The sequence below is a fragment of the Castor canadensis genome, chromosome 5, assembly GCF_047511655.1.
Source record: "Castor canadensis chromosome 5, mCasCan1.hap1v2, whole genome shotgun sequence".
NCBI lineage: Eukaryota > Metazoa > Chordata > Mammalia > Rodentia > Castoridae > Castor > Castor canadensis.
In genome coordinates, this window is record NC_133390.1 from 11500275 (window position 1) to 11520705 (window position 20431).

Below are 20431 nucleotides of genomic sequence, written 5' to 3' on the forward strand. Positions count from 1 at the left end.
TGTATTTAATCTCAAAGACAGAAACAACCAGCCATCCTGAAGATTTATAAATTTTCCTTAATGGTTCTCCCCATTCTTATGTATTTGATTTCTGCTCTTATTTTTTATTTCTTTTTCTTTTTCTTTGGGTTGGTTCCTATTGTACTTTTTCCAGTTTCTTGATTTGAACATATATAATTAGCTCATTTGCTTTCAGTCTTTTTTGCTTTCTGATAAATGTTTTCCTCTAAGTGCTGGGCCCACAGATTTTGCTATGGAAAGTGTTTGCTTTGCTGTATTCCAAGTCTAATAGCTTAGGTTCTCCAAGGATCATTTGGTAGAAATTCTATCCCTCACTCTAGATTAATAGGATTTAAAAAACCCTGTCCTCCTATTATCACATCTTATTGTTTCATGACTAGGGAACATGGTCTGTATAATGTTGATGTTTTGGAATTTATTGAGACCTCCTTTGTGGTCAGTTTTTATGGCTGTTTCATGTTTGCTTTAAAAGAACATGTATTCTCTGCCGGTTGAAAAACTCTCTTATAATCTATTAATTTGAAAACAGTGTTATTCAGATTTTCTTTATATTTTTTTAATTTTTGTCTAATGAGTAAGTTGTTAGTCCAATCTACATATGGCTTTGAAATTTATCATTTGATATTTCAGTCTCTAAATTGGGCACAGCTTTTACTACATTTTGCTGTACAAAGAATCTGGTCATCAACTTAACAACCTGGTATGTCTGAGTGGTCCAGTCTGAGACCTTGGATATCAACACAATACACATTTATTGATGATATAGTGGCATTACCTTTGCAGGACCAGTGCATACTTACTGAATGGATTTTAAAGTATATTTTAAAAATTGAGACATGTCCCAAAGTCGTAAAACGTAGCATGTGGGACAGTGGCTGGAATTCACAGGCATGTTCAGAAGTTCTTTTTCTTCTTTGGCCATGACATACCTTCTTGTTCCCTTTCTCACCCCTATTTAATGCCACAATGACTAAAACACAACTACTAAAAATTCATTTCTAAAAAACGAGAGCCATTGCCTGTACCCGTCGCTCGGGTTCCCAGGGCGCCAGCCTCGGGTGGAAGGCTGGGTCACCGCGCCGGGCAATGCGCGTCCATACAGCCTGTTTCCAGCAGTGCTGCGTCAGACCAGACTCCTGGCTTCTGAGTCCTTCACCTCGCTTGGCCTTGACACCAGCAGTGCGACTTCGCAGCTGTCACTTCGCCCCCGCCTCGGCCGAAGGTTAAACTTGAGCTCTTTTCTACTGGTCTTTTACTTTTCAGGCTCTTGGTCTTTCTGAAAAATCTGCAGGTACTTTAATGCTGGCAATTTAAAAAGATGGGAATCTTCGACAGTTGTCAGAGGATTACGACTGAGAATTCTGAAAAATGCAATGGAATTAAATGGTCATTTTCAATATCTATGAGACTAAAAAAAAATAAAAATAAAAAATAAAAAACAAAACAAAAGAAAATGAAAAAGAACAAAAAATGAAAATTTCATTTCTGAGGTTGTGAATTCCCAGTGTTCTTTTTTAAAGTGTAAAAATATTCAAGAGTAGGCTGCAAATTATTACTGTTTTCCAGCAACATACGGTGAATTTATCAAATTTCTTTATTTTCTAATGACTAGCTGAGAACACTTGTAAGGGAACAGGGGGAAAGAAGAGAGAACATAATGTAGGGAGGGAGGTGGGGAAAAGAATATGTCCACGACAGCTATTCCCCAGGGAGATTAGCTGTGGGAGCACTGTGTCAGTGGGATTGTGGGAAGATGGAGGAAGCAGGAAGGTGCTGTATGCAGGTGTGGGGAGTTGGGTGGGTAAGTAGAGTGGGCTTGGGGGAATTTAAGGAAACAAACTTCATCTAGACCATGAATTTTTTCTTTGAATCAAAACCAGCCTCATGCTTATAGCTATTTGATTCCGTAATGAATAGGGGGGACATTTTCTACTCTTCCTCAAGTTTGGTTGGTGAGAAAGGAAACAATAGACAAACTTGATGCTTTTATTTTTTTCTATTTTTTACTATCATTTCAGTAAGAAGCCTACAATGCCATAACTTGATTATACTAACATGTGTCCAATGCTCAAGTAATTCATTTCATTATCATGTGGCCTTATAACATTTCATTTTGGCTTCTTGGTTCAACTGTTCATTTACACTGAACTTATCAGGTGTGTCACATCCTCAATGACACTGCAAGTCCTTTTGGGGTAGGTATACTGTGCTATACTTGCTTAACTCTATTATGGTTGGTTATATAAAATCCCCATATAGCAGATATTGGTGGATATTGGTGTCTTGTTGACTTGAACTGAGGGGAAGCTAGAGGCTTACTTCTCTTTTCTAGCCCATAGATACTATGTCCTTCACTGGGGTTCATAGCTACTGTCTTCTCCTTGCTAAACAAGCAGATAATTAAACTGTGTTGAAATCAGTAAGGGTCACACTAAAACACCATCACTAAGGAGATTAGAACTTGTATCAGAATGGAGAAAGGAGTGGTTGTATTAACAAGATTTTATTCAGGTGAAATAATGCAGGATAAAACTATCAAGATAACTTCATTTTAGGACTGGGGATTAGCTCAGTTGGAAGACAGCTTACATTGCAAGAGGCCCTGGGATTGATCCTTGCACTACAAAAAACATTACTGCTACTACTGATTCCATCTAGTGTATAAGAATGTTGTATTTCTCATATTCTGAGAGTCTATGATAAACACAGTTGAATTTGGACTTGATATGGGTTCTGACTGAGCTTCTCCTTTTACCTCTTTTCAGAACTTGAATTTAACCTTATAAGACTGAACTGTCTTACACTTAACAGGTGTGAATAAGTGTGGTCACTGGAGATGAACTAGATGAATAGTAAAGGTTGGGCATATCCTTTGGTTAATTCACGATAGTCCAGAGACCAATTCAAAAGCTCATAGATTAAGCTGGATGTGGTGACTCAAGCCTGTAATCCTGGGTACTTGGGAGGTAGATATAGGGAGAATTGGGGTTTGAAGTGAGTGGGGCAAAAAGACCCAGGTCTTTTTTGCAAGACCCTCATTTCAACCACCAATGGCTGGGCTTGGTGGTGTGCACCTGTTATCCCAGCTACATGGGGATGATCCAGGCAGGCCAGGCATAAAGCGTCTCAAAAATAACTAACACAAAAAGGTATGGTGGAGTGGCTCAACTGGTAGAGCACCTGCCTAGCAAGTGTAAAGTCCTGAATTCAACCCCCAGAATTGTCAAAAAAAAAAAAAGAAATTGTATAGACTGAGAAACATGCATCCAGTGGATTTTGTAAACCTGCCTCTTAGGATAGACTTAAAATAAGTGAAGTCAAGACTCTGGTGTATGTATTCCTTCATATTCATATCTATATAGACATTTATTCATTCAACAAATATTGTTGAGCTCTATGTGTGTTACAGACAGTGGAAATGAAGCATTGGACTTTGTTTTGTTACTATACAGTGTACATTTTGGAGTTTGACAGAGAGTATCTAATATCACCCATAGGTGACAAAAGCAATACAGGAAAATAAAGGGTAAGAGATACAGTGAGGGATGAAAAAGAAGAGCCTACATGAAGTTAGAATCTGAGCCACTTGAGAGCTGGCTGAACCTTCAAAGGCCCTGGGGAGGATACCAGCTTAGGATGTCCTAGGAACAGTGATGCTCAGTCTTCAACAGACCACACCATACCTGGGGACAAATAATACAGGGCTTTTGTACAGAAAACTGAGTCACTACTTGGAGTTTGTTTGGTGAGCTTGGTATCTGAACAAAGGCATGAATGATTTAGGGCACGGGCCTGAGTTAGTCTGAAGCATCTATCCGTATGTCTGAGCTATTACGTGCCATCAGGTCTGTCTGGCTAAAGCTAGGATGGGCACTGCTTATTTCTAGTTAATTTGGGGCTAGGATACATTGAAGGAGTCCTAGCTCCATGTATAAGCTGGGTAGTTCTGGCAAGTTCCTCACTCTAATTCTTTGGAAAGTGAACTAGTCCAGGGAGATGGTAATTTGCCCAAGATCACTAGACAGAAACTGAACTCAAGCCTTTTGACTATTTCCTAAACCTTCCTGCTGCTTCTGGATATGCCCACCCTGGCAGAAAACAAATTTGGTGATTGTCAATGAATCAGAGAGGAGGAACAGTGTGGCAATTAGTCAGAAGTCTGTCCATATTAATGAATGTTGCCCTTTATAGTCTAAATTTTGAACATATCCTCTTAATATTGCTACATGCCCTTAAATCTACTGGGGCAACTCCTTCTGTCTTACTGGCCTATAATAAGGGCATTTTTTGCAGGTACAATAGTCTTGCTAGGACATAGGCCCAGAGTCAATACCATGTTTTTTGTTTTTTTAAAAAAAACTACAGACTGAAATCCCAGTAGGCACACAAGGCCACATCTTTCAATGTTCAGAACACATTTGTTTACAAAACACAAGACCGTGTTTCTGCACAGTAGAGGACAGTATGACAGAATTCCAGGAATCAAATTACTCATCCCATGAGCTGGTTCATGATTTATTTAAAAACATACCCAAGAATTGTTGAGGTCATGTATAAACTAATACACCTGCCTGCTTTTATTTATTCATTTAAAATTCCATGTTATTTCAGAGTTTTTATGCGGCTCATCAGTTAATAGCAACTTACAAAAACACTGTGCTTCTCCCCCCCACAAAGCAGTTTCCCTAGCATTGCCTCATTAGCTGCTCACGACAGCCCCAAGGGCTGGGAAGGGCTGGCTTTGCTGTCACCATCTTAATAAGAGGAACTTAGGTGTGGAGGTCCTGCGCTGTGCAAGGAGGGTCTTCACAGACGTTTGCTTACCGGGTTTGATCCTTCCCCAGCATCCTGCTCTCCCCTCTGTTTGGGGAAGCGTGGGATGGAGGTCAGTCTGCGGCGACATCCCACCAGACAAGCCCTCCGGTTCGGGTAGTGACATAAGCTGGGGGTCAGGATTAGGGACACCGGCACAGCTCTCGGCCTGGGTTCCTAGGAGAGCCAGGACTTCCAGCTGTAAGCACGCTTGGGATCAGGCCAGCGGGGAATCCACTCGGGACACCACGCAGAGCCTCGAACTGGCAAACTGTCGACTCCGATCGCGTGCGAAACAAGTTCAAGCGACACCGCTAGTCGCTGTCAGGCTAAAAACTGAACTTTGGGAGGCTACCGCGAGCTGGGGCCCGCTGAAGGAGGTCCTGAAGGCTCTCGGAGTGCTTCCTACTCAGGGGTCCAGAGAGCGCCGCCCGGGGCCGGGGCGCAATGTGCCGCAGCCCGGAGGGGATGTGGTGGCGTCACCGCTCGCTCCCGACTAGCCGGTTGACGCCGATGACAGGCACCAGGGTAACCGCCGACTCCTGTCTCAGGGGGCCCGCCCTCCTAGGCTCCGCCCTCCAGGGCTCCGCCCCTTCCGCCGGCCCCGGCCTCGGGGACCCGCCCCTTCCGTCTGCCTCTCCTCCCAGGCCCGCCTCTTCCGCAAAGTTCCGCCCCTTCTTTTCCGCGTGTGGGGCCTGGAGCGCTTCTGCTCTGCCTGAGTCCTCCGTGCAGGAGGTTGGTGTGTGGTTTCCGTCGTGCCCCCGCCACCTCGGCCATGGGGGTCCCCAAGAGGAAGGCCTCAGGCTGCCGGGGCAGCACAAGTTCCTCCGCGGGCGCTGCCAAGCGAACCCGTTCCGAAGAGTTCACAGGCGTGAGGTTCAAGACTCAGTTGAGGGACCCACAGGGCGTCAGGCCAGGTGAGTGCGGGGCGGCGGGCCCGGGACAGGGAACACGTGCTTGCGAGGTGGCGTCCTGGCTGACCACCATCCACACAGCTCTCCTTTCTGCAGCTTTTGGGTCACTGCCAAGCCTCTGGTTTGGAGGGCAATTGAGGCCCCGATGATTGGGCGTCCAGGGCCCCCAGCCGACGGGGCAGCTCCAGGACTGCGCGCTGTACTTCCTTGCCCCGGGCTGTCATTGGAAACCAGAGGGCCCCGACTTGATTGCTTGTGACATAACATTTCATGTAGTTGCACATTTTCCCTTTCGGGCAGCAAGTTCTAAAACTTCCCGTTGCAGCTGTCAGGAAAGTAAACGAAGGGGCTTCATTAGAATGCTTATTGAGTTCTTCACTGTGAGCCTTCCAGGGCAATTCAGTGAGAATTACCGTTTTCTACGGCTTCCATCCACCAATACTTACACTGACCTGACGACAAACTGCAGAAGCCACCACAGCTACTTGTCAGATGGTCAGGATTGGACCAGTGACTGAAATAGAGCAAAATCTGTATATTAATTGAGACTGATCAGCTTAACAACTACTTGTAGCCTTCTGAAAAGAATGTAGATTAGTCGAAAACCCACAATTGAACATGCTGCCATGTCGAAATATTGGCGCTATGCTAAAATAAAACAATGACAGTGTTTTTCCAGGTTAAAGAAATCATTGACAGACTGTCTTCAGCTAATGATTTTTCTCCTACAGATTTTGTTTTTAAACTTTTAATGCTTGCACTTGCTAGCTGGTGCTAGGAAGATGGTACCTCCTTTAGCACAGAATTATACATTTTACACATTTATTCATTATTTAATTGGGACTGTTATTTGTTATAGTAGAACTAAAATGGTGAATAAAAATTTGACAGAGGCCCTGCTGTTGTAAGTCTTACAGTCAAGTAGGGAAGACAGGCAAGCACAAACCCTCTACAGGAGGTGTACATGGTGCCTTGAACCTAATCTGGAAGATCAAAGAAGACTCCCCCAAGAAAGTGGCTTTTGAAAAGGATTGTAGGATGAGAGATAGGAAGCTTTCTGTGGGCAGGGTGTGTTTCGTTATTGAAAAGAAGCAACTGTGTCCATATTTTATGGTCCAAACCATAGAGCAGCATTCATGTGCTTCATTAATTGAACAGGTATTGGAAGGACAACCTGGTTGACAGGTGATCAGCGTAGGTAAAGTAGTTGAACGACATGGCAAAGCTAAAGTCAGTGAGTGAACACGTTCATCCCTGTGTGAGGCTGTTTTAGATTTGTGTTTAGATTTAGTCTCTGTCTCGAATTTTTTTCTGTCCCTTTTGATACACTTTCAATGTTCTGTGGTTAAAATCACTGGAAGATCAGGGAAGTAGAATTAATGGATAGATGCCAGGAATTTTGTTTTTACGCAGGCATGAAGGAAGATGTCTGGTTATGGTGCCTTCACATAGTGGAGGAAAGAGAGCCATTGGGTTCAATAGGCAAAGGGTCCTCCGTGAATCAATGTCAGCATTAAATTGATCATTGGTGGGATAGGATTCCAGATCAAGAAGGGGTCTGCTTCAAGCCAGTTCTTTGAAAGTTTTGACTGTTAATCCATGGATGATAGAAATGGTCATATTGTAAATATGAGTATGCTAAAGGTTAAACATTTGACCTCCCTATCCTGGCTTTGTTTCTCTGTTCCCCATTGCAGGAAGGGTTAATTCCAGTCACCTGGGTGTTCCTGTGCATACTCTGGCCTTGGTGGTTCTTTTCTTGAGTATCTGGAGACTGTCTGCCCCCCCCCCCCCACCTCCTTCTTCATCATTCTGGTCCAGGCACCATCAGTCCCTGCTGTGACAGTGGCCAGGGCTGCCCAGGATTGTCCTTTTTTCTAGCTCATTTTACTCTCAGCAGTCAGGTAACCTTTTAAAATTGCAGATCTTATCATGTCAGTCCTCTCATGTCATCTTTTGGTGGGATCCCACTGCTCTTAGGATAAAATTCAAAGTTATTGCCACCACCTCATCTAGCCTTGCCTACTGCTCTGTCTTCATCTCAGGCCACCCACCTACCCATTTGTAGCCACATGTATCCTTGGGACCTCAGCTGTCCCCAAGGACAGTTTTTGAAGGAAGAGCATGGACCCTGGAGCCAAACTGCCTGGGTTTGGGGCCTGGCTCTGCTGTGCCCCAATTCATTATAACCAATGTCAGGTTCAGCCTTACTTTTTGGAGAAGCTTTTCCAGCTTTCAACTCTAAATCACATTCCCCAGTTGTAACTACTACACCCCTGATTTTTGCTTCAAAGCACTTACTACAGTTTGTAATATGTATCTATTTAAGTGACTGTGATAGGTACTTAATAAATATTCATGGAGTGAATGTTGCCTCTGCCATTGCACTTTAAGTACCATGTGCGTGGAGACATTTCCAGTTTGTTCACTTGCATATCCCTGGCACCATTGGAATGCCCAGGGCATTGGCGGGTGCTAAGTAGATGGTGAATGGAAAGGTGAGCGTGGAGATGGCACATATTAAAAGCCAGCAGTTTCTTCCCTATAACACCCTGGACTGCCCAGGTTTATATGTTAGAGTTTGGCAAGTGACTCCTTAAAAAAGAGAAAGTATTAGTGCTACTCTCTTTGCAGTAGCATCCTTTACTGTGTCTTGGATTCTGTGTTGTCTTGAAGGAGTGGGGTAGAATATTGTGAGTGACTCTAGGGGATCCTGAGGATTGAGGTGTGATCTTGGGCCACCTCTGTCAGATACCACAACCCTTTCTCATTATCTTTCTAGGCTGTGCTATGGGTGCCTGGACCAGCAGGGCATTCAGTGAGTGTTGAAGGGCTGAGTGACTGACTGCTAGGGAAAATGCTGTGGTAAGGCCTAAAGAGGGTCCAAAAAGACCTTGCAAGGCTAGCAGAGGGCTGCGTGTGAGCTGAGGCTGTCAGGAACTGCTGTGCCTTGAAAGGTTTGCCTTGTAATAAGGTGATGCCAAATGTGTTACATGTGAATTAGCCCCTTTTGCTTCATGCCAGCTCAGTTAGTAGGGGCCGTGCCTGCCTTCACTTTTTACGCAAGGTACCCAGAGCTCAGTTTGGTGACTTGCTCACCACCATACAGCTAATAGATGACCAAGGTCGGATTCATCCCAAGAGGAGTTTGCATTCTTACCTGGCATGTTCATAGTGTAGGGTCCTGCTCCTGGGTCCCAAAACCCAACCACACTTTACAGAACTGGGTAGCACTATGTGTACTTCAGGATTCAAGTCAGATACACACAAAGTGGCTGTCCAAGAAAGATGTGTTGGTCGACTGTGCTCAGCAGATAGCTTTCACCCTAACCAAGTCCTCTTCTAGATCTGATACTTCAAGGGGACATAGATAATGATCTGAACATGGAAGGATCTCGAAACTGTAATCTCTGGAGAGAGGCTGAAGGAGGCATTTGGTTTTTGGAGGTGCAGGCTCTAGGGATGGTAGCTGGTGTGGGACAGAAGGATTCCATCTACTGAAGGTGGTCACAAGGTAGAAAAAGACGGGAGCTTGTGGGGAGGCTGGTGGAATGCCTTGCCCTGCTATTTCCATGAAGATTTGGGTATTCTTAAAGGGCCGTTGGTGTTTTACATTTTATTTCACTGGTAATAACTGTTTTAATATTTTTATTAAAACACAGTTAATTAAATATTTAGTTCCTCCCATTGTTTAAAATAAGAATAAAGGTGTGCTTCTTTTAGTTTGTGCTTTCGTGTATCTTCCTACCAGCCGTTGTGCCTATTATCCTGGTTTGGAGATGTGTGGCCTAAAAAAATAGATCCAGAGGAGCAGTGTTGTAGAATCCAGACTCCAAAGAAAGAGCCCTCAGGGAGCAGGCACATGGGTGGCTCTGCGGTGGTGTGGCACTGTGGCAGGGCTGCAGCTCTGCTGGGGTGTGTTGTTAGAGGAGATGGAATGGAATCTTCAGGTCACTGGGAGGAGGGAACTTCTGGGAGCCTCACGGGGAAGCACTCCTTCAGGCTTTTGAAGAACAGCAGGTTCTGGGCTGGCAGTAGGCCAGGCCCTTTGTGAACAGCACCCAGGTCATCTCACATAGAGTGGCAGTGGTTAGTTCTGTCAAGTGGGCAAGAACTGTCCTGTTTTTGAAGGAAAAGCATGGATGCTAGAACCAGACTGCCTGGGTTTGGGACCTGACTCTTCCAGGACCTTAACAAGAGGCTCAGTTTTCTCATTTGAAGTGGGAAAGAATACTAGTACCTAGGGCAGACATATGCTATGAGAATTAATTGGTGTAACACAGGAGGGGCTCTTGGTAATGTTCCCTTACCATGGTACAGATCTTTTCTTTTTTTATGTCTTTTTTTATTATATTATTGTTGTACTGGGAGTACATTTTGACATTTATGTAAGTGCTTACAAATATCTTAGTAAGTTCACCCCCTCCATCGTTCTCCTTTTCCCTCCTCTCCCCTCCCCGCCCCCCGCCTCCTTATGTTATAGATCTTTCTTTTGCAGTCCCTATCTCATAGGCGAGGGAATGAAAGGTAAGAGGGTCCAGGTGAATACCAGCTAAAGCTAGGATGAAATCTGTGAGTTTTACCTCCTGGCTGACAGCTTGCTTTATTCCTGTACTGTCTTCCTTGTTTTCAGTGTTTTTGTCACATCCAGATGGATTCATCTGCCAGGGTTGCCATAATAAAATATTGTAGACTGGTAACTTAAACATTTATTTTCTATGCTTGTGTAGACTAGGAGTGTAAGATTGAGTGCTGGCCTGGTCAGGTTCTGGTGAGGCTCACTTCCAGGATTGTTGTGTCCTCGCATGGCCTCTCTTGAGAGAGGACTTCTCTGATGTCCTTCTTCTTACAAGGATACCAGTCCTATGACATTAGGGCCCCAACCTTATGAGCCCATTCAACCTTAATTACTTCCTAAAAGGCCCTACTCCCCAATACAGAAATGTGGGTTTGGTGGGGAAACAGTACAGGCAGTTGCATTGTGAGTAGCCTCTGTAGCTGTGTAGGTAGGTTGGGGAGGGTCACAGAACAGGGGAAGCAGGGCTCTGTAGTAGCTGTGATTGTTTTTGAGGAGACTGCCCTTGTTGACCTTTGAACATAACTCTCTTTTCAGCCTTGGAAGCATTTGTGTCTGCTGCCAAGAAGCTACCACAAGAAGATGTGTGTGATGTTGTTGAAGGGTTTATAAAGATATCTGTGGAGTGTGCTGAAGTCTTCCAGCTCCTGAGTGGAGAGAAGCGGCCTGAAAGTGAAGTATGTTGTTCCTTACCTATGAATGTCACTATGGTGATTAGCTAATATTTGATGACTGGTGTCTGAAGATCATGGATTCTTTCTTTTTTCTTGTGCTGGTACTGGGGAATGAACCCAGGGTCTCATGTATGTTAGGCTAGCACTCTACCACTTGAGCCATACTTGTAGTCCTTTTGTTTTTTGTAGTGCTGGGATTTGAACTCAGGGCTTCATGCTTGCTAGGCAGATATTCTGTCACTTGAGTGATATCCCCAACCCCTTTTACTTTACTTTTCAGGTAGGGTCTTGTACTTTTGCCTGGGACTGACCTCAGATAGTGATTCTCCTACCTTACGCCTCCTGTATACTTCTGCTTGTTGGTTGAGATGGGGTCTTGTTAATTTTTTGTCCAGTCTAGCCTCAAACCACAATCCTGATCTCCACTTCCTCAGTAGCTAGGATTACAGGTGTATGCCATGGTATTTGGCTAAGATCATAGAGTCAACCTGTTTTGTTTTAACAACAAAGAAACTGGTAAATGCTTTGTGTTGTAGACTAAAAAAAAACATGCAGAATTGATTTTGGTTCCAAAGAGGGTGAAAATTTAGGATATTTATGGCACTTGCGATCTCAGGGTCATTGTTATAAGCCCATAGAACTGAGTATCCTCAAAGCAGGAAGGCCTTGTCACTAACAGAGTTTTCTCTCATTTCATTTTCTGTAATTGTAAGCAAATTATGCTGTATTTCATCTTTAGAGCTTGGGTCCTAGCAGGTGAGCCTTCAGAGCTTTCCCCTTTCCATCTTTGCTGTGTTGGGCTCAGGATCTGGGAAGGTTTAACTCTGCATAACTCTGACTTACACAAGAGGAGCACGTGTGTACGCGAGGAAAAGAAATGAGACAGTTCATAGCATTTCACTTCCATCTTTGCAGATGTTGTTAATATTTCAAGTTTTCGAGGCCATATTGTTGCGGACAGCCAGTGATCTCTCACATTTTCATGTTGTGGGTACCAACATTGTGAAAAAACTAGTCAACAACCACATGAAGCTCATCTGTGAATCCCTGTATGCCTCGGGTTACAGGTAAGCTGCCTGCTTCTGTGTGGCTAGGGACTGGCCTCTAGGTTTGATCTGTATTCAGCCCTCAGCAAGCAAGGGGCCCTTCACCTTTGCTCATTGAGGAGACCTGAGCTGTTTCCAAGACTGTTGTGACCATGCTTCTGTCCTTTCTCCCGCTGTGACCAGCAGGGTCATTCACCAACTCCTGTCCTACCATGTCCCTGCTGCTTTTCCCACTGCTTCAGGAACAGCCCAGACATGCCCTACATAGCTTGTTCCTTCTGTCTCAAAGGCTCTTCTCCCAGATGACATGGGCTGTCTGTACCCCAGTGCTTTGCAGGAGTGTCACCTCAAGGGAACCTTCATTGACCAGAAACACTCCCATGGTCTTTTCTGTCCCTTTAGCCGGCTTTAGTTTTCTGCATATAGACAAATACCTCTGTAGTTGACAGAATAGTCTACATGTATCTGTTGACTGTCTTCTGCCACTTGAATGCAAGGTGCATGTGGCCCCCTGGGACCTTACCTGTCATAAAATGCTGCCCTCCCAGCATCTGGAACCGTGCCTCATGTGGAGTAGTTGTTCAGTGAAGAACCCATTGCGAGTAACCACAGAGCAGAAAGGCAAGCAAGAGCTCACTTTTGGAGACTTCTTTATGAAGAAGTTGTCCTCTGCCCTGCAGTCATAGGGACTAGATTTGTTCTCTCAGTCACTGATGCTTTATTCAAGAGATAAATTTTCATCTTCTTTGTATCTTGATCCTCTTCAATCTGTTTTTTAGTTTCTTTTGAAGTTTTTGCTTTTTTTTTTTTTTTTTTAAAGAGAGCATGCCTCTCCCTTTCTTTTTCTGCCTTGAGGTTACAAATCATACAGTCAGGTTACAAATCATACAATCATACAAATCATGACTCCCTGGTGAGGTAGCATTGTGCTTCTGCTGTTCCTAACACACTTGGTTTCCTTTGTCTATGCAGGATGGCTCGAGCCTGCCTGGACCTGATGGCTGCCATGGTGACCCAGGGTCCCGAAGCTGCCAGGGATGTCTGCAGCCATTTTGACCTGAATAAAAAGACTTTGTACTCCCTGGTGACCAAGAGGGATTCAAAGGTAAGAACTCTGACTGTTCTGTTCCTCCTATGTCTCCTTTCTTCCTGGAGGGCTATGGTGGTTTATTTTTCTTCATCTTTTGCCTTGGTCCATGCCAGGGTGTGCCTTGGCAGCCACTGGCCTCTATGAGAAGGGTAGGCCTCACACCTGGCTGACGATGGGGCTAGTAGGACATCTGTGGAGGCTTTGGGGCTAAGTGATGAAGAAGAAACTGACTGAGTGCCCAGTGCCTCTCGCTTGTGAGGACGACCTAGCCGTTAGCATCTTCTGAGTAAACAGAATAACCTCCTGTGCCTGACAGCTGTGAGCTTGCATAGCATCCCAGTCCTCTGTTCCTTCCCATCCATTTGGAGAATGCCCTTCGAACTCTTGAGCCAGTGACATCCTCAGAGAGGGTCCTTCCAGCCCTTTGATAAGTGGCTCATGCATCCCAATTATGATATTGTAATGGGTAGGGGCGGAGCTGTGCTAAAGAGACTGAGAGTGTCAATGCTTAGCTCTCAGAACATCTGTAAAAGAAAAGTTTTCTGGTAGTTCTAGAGCTGTTGCTTGGGTTTGGGAGGGCTCTGGTGGGGTGGGCACAGCCAAAATGCCTGTGTCCAACACTGAGCCAGCTGAATGGTGGGGAAATGCCTCTTCCCTCTTGCCATATCGGCTCTTTGGCACTCAGCCCCGTCAGAACTCTCACCTGCTCGCTGAGAGCATGAAGACAGGTATGCCCCTGTCTGCTGAGGTGGAGAACCACTTTAGTAGCCACCTCTGTAATCACAGGCCATTTTGTTCTCTCAGTATTCCTGGGAATTAAGCAGTTTTTCATTGCCAGGAAATAGACTGAGGTTAATAATAACACCAGGTAATATTTATGGGTCTGTGGGATTGGCCTGGTGTTGAGGGCTTTACTGGAATTACAAATAAGGTAGTCTCTGAGGAAAGAGTCCAGGTCTTAATGTCTCTTAGATGCTATGCTTTATTAACATGTCAGCAGATTCCGTTCAGTGACTAATGGCTCCTGACATTTAAATGCATTTCTAATGAAAAGAATGTGTGTGCTGTTTGCACACTAGGGTAGATACCATGATTCTTTGGTCTTGGCTGGTAGTAAGTCTGGTAGTAATTATCTGTCAGCCCTCCCCCTTGCTCTACCACCCCGTCTCTCTTGACCTCAGCCATCCCAATCCTCTGAGTAAAATTGATTTATGTACCCAGGCCGCCCACCGAGACTAGACAACATAGGAAAGCCCACCTTGAGCTTCCCTTCCCAGCCTGGGCTGCACCAGCTGTATCATCTCAGCTCTCGGGGCAAGATATTTTACCTCTCCAGGATCTGTAAAATGGGAGTCAGTGTCAAGTTGAAAGTGTTTTTACTTTCTTTTGTGTAATCTTCTACATCATCCACCTTAAATACTTTGTATGTTATAGACAGTGATGTCTAGACACTAAAATTTTTAAAACATGTATAGGAAATGTCAGGGACATTAAAAAGTAGAGCAGCACAGGGGACCCCTGTGTCCCAGCTTCAGCCACTTGTTACCCTTCCCACTTTTTCAGTTTGCTCTTACAACAAATCCTAGACAAAAGTCCTATTTCACCATAAATATTTCTGTATCCTTAACATAAAAAGATCTTTAAAAAAATACAGCCACATAATGTCACAATTGGTAATTGGTAATTGGTTTGGTCTCTGGATTTTCTTAACTATCTCAAAAGTATTTTTATACTTTGGATAAAAAGTATAAATCCAGGTCCAGACAAGGTCGGCATACAGTATTTTTCAAGTATCTTTGAATCTCTTTTGAATCTTCGAGTTTCCCCTGCCTTTTTTCATGCCACTTAGTTGTTGAAGATTCTGATAGCAATTTCTGTTTTTTAAGGACTATATCTTAATCTTTGGGGAGGGAATTATTAAAGCTCCCTGAAGAAAGCAGATTGTGGATTATTCATCCAGCCAAAGAAAGCTTTGTAAGAATCCTGTGCCAAAGAGCAGTTTGCCAAATGGCGTTGTGGTTTATTTTAGGAAGTGTTTTGCAGAACAGGCTCCAAAGCGTCAGGATGTTTCCTTCCTGACTGTCACCCTGCGAGGTCACAGTGGGGATGCGAGGTAGGCACGTGGCCTCTTTCAGTGGTGGTGGACGCCTTTGAAGGAGAGTACTGGACACAGATTGAAGCCCAGGTGCCTTTGCAAGAGCCATGGTAGTGATCATCCTGGAGTGGGCAGGTGCCATGTTGCTGTAATTGGTCTATTCTAGTTACTCCACTATGTGGGCACCTGAGCTTGGGATTGTTTGGGATGCATAAGATGGGAGCCAGTAGGAGAAAACCAAGTTTCTTTTCATTTCGAAATTCATTGCTAGAGGGAGCCACAGGAGAATTCAGCCTAATGCTGCTGTGTATAAGCAGGCTAGAACTAGAGTGGTAAAAACTTGGACCAGTGTTCCAGGGTCCTAACCCCAAATACTGCTACTTCAGCACCCATCCCTCCAAAAAAAGGAAAAAAATTGTGTAACCTTTGCACTAACAGGAAGAAAATAGAACCTAATTTAATTTTTCATGGCAAATTTAGCATTTAACCAGCATCATTCACAACACAAGGCATGTAGAGGCCAGTATGACAAGTGAACTGTTCTTGGATTGGGTGACATGTTTGAAAGATGCTATATAGCCTAGGAGTGGTGGTTACTTTAAGCCTCCTGAGGGCAGAGCCAATATCTTAGTTTCTTTGCATCCTTTCAGCCTAAGATTATAGCATCTTGAACGTCATGGGGGTTTTATGAACATTGAACTGGTAAGTGAAGGCACAGGAGTATGATTGATGCCTCAGGAATGCAGCTTGTTCTGAACCCTAGTTACCATTGTACCCAAACTCCATACAGTGAAGATGCCAACAGATGGGTCCCCAGAGCACAGAGGATCGTTTTGAAGACCTCAGTATATCTGGAACACATCAACATTGGTCTCATAAGGTCTCGCTGAAGTGCTGAGTGACATGGTTCAGCACTCAATAAACACAACAGATGTGCAAGCCCTGGTCTTTGTGTTTGCATATCATTCCAAATACCCAACAAATCAAGAAGGAATTGGTTAAAATGCTCTCACAGAGATCTAAGTGGTACCAAATATGGTCCTTGCACCTTGAGAAAAAGACTCTTGGGAGCTTTGAGAAGAAGGGAGAACTTCATTTTATTGACTATAAAGCAGCACCTTGGTACAGTTATTTCTTACTATCTCAGGTCTGGTTCTTAGCTGTGTGACCTTGAGTGAATTTTTTTCTTTTGCAGTGCTGAGGTTTGAACTCAGGACTTCACACACTTGCTGAGCAGGTGCTCTACCATTTGAGCCAGCCCCCTTGAGTTAATTTTTAAAGCTTCAGTTTTCCCATCTGTAAACTGAGGGAGTTAAACATCTCCACCTCAGCTTGTTATAAGAACAAATGAGAGAACAGATGTGCATCATTTGGTTGAGTTCCTGCCATGTAGTAAGTGCTCAGTAAGCTCTGTTGTTGTCACCAGCATCATTGCTACAACTCCTCTACTTCCACTGCAGAGTAGGACAAATTTGTCTGGAAGGCAGAGATGACTCCCTGGTCTTTCTTCCCAGGCATTTAGGGCAGTAATTCTCTGTAATAAGAGCTTATTTCTTAGCAGTGAATTCAGGCACCTTAGAGTAACAGTGAATTAAAGTTTCGGCTTAAGTGATGGAGGATAGAAGCACATGTGCCAGTCCTGGAACAGTTGACAAGAGACCTGCATGACTATATGCTTTGGCTTCCTTAGATGTACAATGGGGATAACGAGGCATGGATTTGTCTTAACAACCCTGAGAGGGAAAACTGATCAGACAGCCCTGGTGACTTCTCCAGGAGTGTTGGGTTGTCATGGCCTTAAAGTCCAGCTACACTAGGTAGTGACTGATGCCTGTGGATGGTGTGGGCTACAGTCCTGGAAAGTTTGGGCTGTGTGTATAACATGAAGCATCTGTGCTTTGGTTTCTGGTATGAGTTAATAACTTATTCATAATGTCTAATAAAAACCAAACATCACCACATTGCTTATCAAAAGCAGTACCAGTCTCTCCATGATCTCTGGATTTTTGAAAGCATGATTGGTTGTTTTCATTGGTAAGCAAGGGAATGGATTTAAACAGGTTAGGGTCTTCCGTCCTATACTAGAACAGCCCAAGAAGTAAAGAAATTTATGTGCTGTAGTGGGAGGAAGGGACATAACTGTTTTTACCCATACTTTTGAATTGAGAATAGGGCTTCAAAGAGAAGAAAAAATAGGGAAGACCAAAGAGTAGGGGAAAGCAAAGGAAACCTTTTCCTTTTCATAGAGACCAAGCCTTCTTTTGGGACAAGAATGGGAGGCTGGTGACAACTGTGATGCAGAACCAGGAGGTGTGTGCATGGTGCTATGTTCCAGCTTCCTTTGACTCTGTGAGGTGTATGTGACATTTGAATCTCCTTTGTTCCCCAGGGAATGCACGATGTCCGTCTGGCCTATATTCGGTTCGCCCTGTCCTTCTTAATTGCAGGTGATGACAGCACAATAGGGCAAGTGCTGGAACTGAAAGGTAGGTATTCCCCTTTGTTCCTTAGGAAAGCCTGTTTGTGATTGTTCAGAAACCCATTTCTTAAAAAAGCCTTCAGCCTTTGCAGCTGCTGTGTGCACTGGCATAAAGGATGTGTGGGAAGTAAAGGTTTGGACAGTGCTGTGTGCTGTCACTGATCAGTATGACAGGCTTTCCTGTGAATCTTCCTGGAGTCTGAGCAATGCCCTAACAAAGCATCACTGGAGACCCATACAGGCAGACAAGTGGCTTTATGGCTTTTGGCCCAGAGGACACAGATTCATAGCCCTGGCTACCCAGCTTTCCTTTGTAATTACATTTAAAAAATTAAAGTTTATGGGGCTAAGGTGTAGTTCAGTGGTATGAGTACTTGCCTAGCAGCTGCAAGGCCTCAGGATCAATTCCCAGCACCATAATAAATAAATAAAGTTGAATTATCTTCTTGTCTCTACTCCATATGACCAGACATGGGAACTCTAAGGAACTCTAATTTAACTACATTCTGGTGACTGTCTTCCTAGAGCAAGGCTTGGCATAGTTTATTCAGGCCACTTGTGTTTTATTAAGAGTTTCAGTAAGACATTAAATGACAGCACTAGTTCAGCACATGGCAGTTGCCCGGTAGGATTCTCAGAATCATGTCCTACAACCTTGCTGGAATGCTGGGGGTCATGCTTGGAGTTCTAGGGTGCTATAGCCTAGTGTGACCAGGTGTCTTTCCTTCTGCCTCTCCCAGGGCGGAGACCTGAACACCCTGGAGAATGTGAGGGCACAGGTGGTAGTCAGTCTGTGTGTTGTCAGCCTGATTGTGGCAGAGTGTCGTGGGAAAGGAGATGCACTGTCTGCCTGGTGCCACAGACATGTTTTTCCTGCTCATTGCCAGGAGCTAAGTTTAGGAGCAGTCCTGTTGCTAGGGCTAGGAGTTTCTTTGCCATTCCTCTGGGTTGTCTCAGCCCTCTGGGCTCTTACTGAAGGCCGGGACTTTTCATTTACACTGCCAGAGGGGTGTGGGTGTTGCCAGGGCAGTTTCATCCTAGGCATCAGAACTTTTAAGGTGTTTGACCCAGCAGTTCATGTGTAGTCGTTTGTCTAAGGAAATAGCCAAGGGTGTGAGTAGAGGTTTGGTGAGGGAAGATTCTTCTTCTGTTAGCTAAAAATCTGCCTCCCCTTAACTATGCCAGCAAGGAGTATATTGAGCAAATCAAGTGCTGATTGTAGGATGGAAGACAGCTATTAAAGATGTTGTAGGAATGTGTTCACTAACACCAGAGTTTTCAATGGTAAGTGGTTGGCCATAAGATCAGTTATAAAGCTGTATAGTGTGACATCATTTTACTAAACGTTAAACACAGCTGTGTGGAAATGCTGGAAGGCTAATAGTTAACTCAGATGTTAATAATGCTTGCTTTTGAGTAGTGGAATCAGCATTGCTTTTGAATTTTATTCTTTTGGTTTGCCTGGTATTTTCTGATTTATTTTGTACAACTTATGTGTACCCTTAATGGGAGCAAGTAAAGTTGATCCTGCAGTGCATTAGTAATGACACAGTCTCCAGCTGTGATGGCTGGCTGCCTCCCTGGATATGGAAAAGTATGAAGAAAAAGCAAAAAAACAAATAAGCAAAATCTATCACCAACCAGTAAAACGATGCCCATCACTTTAAATATACCTCAGAGCAAGTCTAATCAAGAGAGAAACTTTATAAGACTGCTGCCCCATTGTATGTTCTCTTTCAAATAGTCTGGATTAAGTTCACCTTACTTCATGGAAGAAAATGAAAGTAAAGAGGCACTGAAGAGTTACTGAGAAAGAAGAACTTTTAAAAAAGTACCTGGCATTGGTTGCTGTACCATGTTAGCAGCAAATCTCTCAGTTTTAAAATGCTCAGTTTAATGTTTTGAAACTTTTACTTTCAGAATTTATTCCTTGCATTTTTAGCTCAGGAGTAAAGGAAGACAGGATTTCCACCATCAACATCTTGTTATCCACACTGAAAACAAAGGTATGTGTTTGGTGGTCTGTGTTTCTATCACTTGTTCTTACGAATGAAGAAATGGTCCCTAGTGTTTTACAGGGCTCTAGAGTCTACCAGTATGCACATCGAGTAGAAAACAGCTTCTTGCACAGAAGCTTGGTCTTGGTAGAGTGAGTCCTGGGGCCAGCAAGTTGAAGAGCTAAAGCAGCTAAGACTGCCCTTTTGTGAAGGTGAAAAGCTGTTAGTTAGCAATTCACAGGAACCCAGTGTAATAATTTTGAGCTATAAATTGCAGATAATACTTCATTTACACATCTAGCCAAGTGGTAGTTTGTGTCATGTTGCATATTCTGTCTTTTTCAAGCATCTTAGAGAAATTTGAAAATTTGCTAAAAGGATCATTGTCTTTAATTCAGTCACATGTTAAATTAAGAAACAATGAAAGTTGTCAAAAGTCCACATAAAAATATCTGATAAATGTGAAAAGTTCACTTTCAGTAGTATTGAAACATTCCTTCTCAACTCGGGGCAATTTGGCTCTCTACCAGGAACATTTGGTGATGTCTGGAGACATTTTTGGTTATCACTACTGGAAAAACAACTGGCCCTACACATCCTTCAGTGCATAAAACAGCCCTAGAGTGTCTGCAGAGCCAAGGCTGAGAAGCCCTAACTTAAAGTGATACAAATAATGGCATACACTTTTTCCCTACCAAAATAGCATTGATCTTTTAGAACAACGATA

The 20431-nt window shown here is 43.9% G+C and overlaps 1 protein-coding gene and 1 long non-coding RNA gene across 2 annotated transcripts in view; one reads left to right on the forward strand and one right to left on the reverse strand.

The window, feature by feature from the left end:
* Window positions 1-561: 561 nt before the first annotated feature.
* Window positions 562-5419, reverse strand: LOC141423200 (uncharacterized). The gene is made up of 2 exons (XR_012447874.1): window positions 4846-5419; window positions 562-1382 (listed from the first exon to the last, which is right to left on the reverse strand). It is a non-coding gene; the product is annotated as an uncharacterized lncRNA (long non-coding RNA).
* A 93-nt stretch (window positions 5420-5512) lies between these two features.
* The window catches only part of Urb1 (URB1 ribosome biogenesis homolog), a 65616-nt gene continuing 50697 nt past the window's right edge, over window positions 5513-20431 (forward strand). Inside the window, exons 1-6 of the mRNA XM_020165702.2 lie at window positions 5513-5750; window positions 10861-11000; window positions 11913-12064; window positions 13016-13148; window positions 17618-17714; window positions 19628-19713. Of these exons, the coding sequence (XP_020021291.2) occupies window positions 5609-5750; window positions 10861-11000; window positions 11913-12064; window positions 13016-13148; window positions 17618-17714; window positions 19628-19713 (750 nt within the window). The 5' untranslated portion in view covers window positions 5513-5608. The remainder of the gene's footprint in view (window positions 5751-10860; window positions 11001-11912; window positions 12065-13015; window positions 13149-17617; window positions 17715-19627; window positions 19714-20431) is intronic.